The sequence below is a fragment of the Aplysia californica genome, unplaced genomic scaffold (assembly GCF_000002075.1).
Source record: "Aplysia californica isolate F4 #8 unplaced genomic scaffold, AplCal3.0 scaffold01262, whole genome shotgun sequence".
In the NCBI taxonomy this organism is placed as follows: domain Eukaryota; kingdom Metazoa; phylum Mollusca; class Gastropoda; order Aplysiida; family Aplysiidae; genus Aplysia; species Aplysia californica.
In genome coordinates, this window is record NW_004798532.1 from 142,580 (window position 1) to 144,059 (window position 1,480).

The window sequence follows — 1,480 nt, forward strand, 5'->3', positions numbered from 1 at the left end:
TGATTGTAACGTATCTTCAAGATTGTGAAATGGTAAAATAAAGACTATATTAAAGTAATGTGAGGGTTGTAAAATAACGATTGTAAGACGGTTCCGATTGTAAAAGAACAGGTGTGTACTCTCGCTTGTTGCTGAAATAATCGGCCATCACCTGGGGAGAAAGGAGGATTGTAAAGTACTATTAAGATTGTGAAATTGATTGTAAAAATAATGATTGTAAAAAGCGTCAAGACTGTAAAGTAATGATTGTAGAGTAACGCCAGGACTGTAAAATAACGATTGTAAGACGGTTCCGATTGTAAAGGGACAGGTGTGTACTCTAGCTTGTTGCCAAAATAGTAGGCTACCACCTGGCGAGAGAGGAGGATTGTAAAGTACCGTCAGGATTGTGAAATTGTAAATTATTGATTGAGAAATAATGATTGTAAAGAAGCCTCAGGATTGTAAAAGAATGATTGTACAAATATAACAATGATTGTGAAGGGACTGGTGTGTACTCTCGCTTGTTGCCGAAATAATCGGCTACCACCTGGGGAGAGAGGATTGTAAAGTAGGATTGGGATTGTGAAAGAACGATTGTAAAAAATAATTGTTTAGTTTTAGTTTTAGTAAGAGTTTTACGACCCTTGCGACACAATAAGGTCATATAAGTGCCGAAGATAAGAGGTGTTACAAGAGAGTAACAAACACAAAAAAGGAGGAGGGGAGAGAAGGACAATAGATGTTTGATAGGAAAGAAGAAGCAAACCACACCAGAGCACCCGCCAACCACTCACTGACGGAGGATTGTAAAGTGCTGTCAGGATTGTGAAATAATGATTGTGAATGATGACAGTGATTGTAAAGGGATAGGCGTGTACTCGTTGTAAACGAAATAGTTTTTAGCTTTTTAGTTTAGTAGAGGTTTTTCGGCGCTCGCAACTGCATAAGGTCATATGAGCGCCAGAAGATTAGAGGTGTTACAAGAGAGTAACAAACATAAAAAGATGAAGGGGAGATAAGGACGATAGATGTTTGACAGGAAAGAAGAAGCAAACCCCACCAGAGCACCCGCCAACCACCCACGTTTTTAGCTTTATTTAGTAAGAGTTTTATGGCCTCTGCAACACATTAAGGTCACATAAGTGCCGAAGATTAAAGGTGTTACAAGAGAATAACAAACACATAGGAGACGGGAGAGATAAGGATGATAGATGTCAGACAGAGCACACGCCAACCACAAACATCAAAACATAAAAAAGGAATAACAAAAAAAACAAACAACCCAGCAACAACAAAAATGATAAAACAACAAACAATATAAAAGAAATGATAACAACAACGGCTGCAACAACAATAACCAATAAACAATAGAAAAAGAAGTTAAAAATAACACCAACAATAACAAAAACAACAATCCAACAAACACTCGAAAAAGAAATTTAAAATACAACACAAACTAAAGCACAACAAACAAACACACGAAAAATAAATTTAAAAA

At 36.7% G+C, this 1,480-nt stretch overlaps 1 protein-coding gene across 1 annotated transcript in view; it reads right to left on the reverse strand.

Moving 5' to 3' along the window:
* The window catches only part of LOC101846550 (atrial natriuretic peptide receptor 1), a gene marked incomplete at its 5' end in the record, with an annotated part of 41,090 nt that overhangs the window by 37,261 nt on the left and 2,349 nt on the right, over window positions 1-1,480 (reverse strand). Inside the window, 1 exon segment of the mRNA XM_035973472.1 lies at window positions 488-529. Within this exon segment, the coding sequence (XP_035829365.1) occupies window positions 488-529 (42 nt within the window).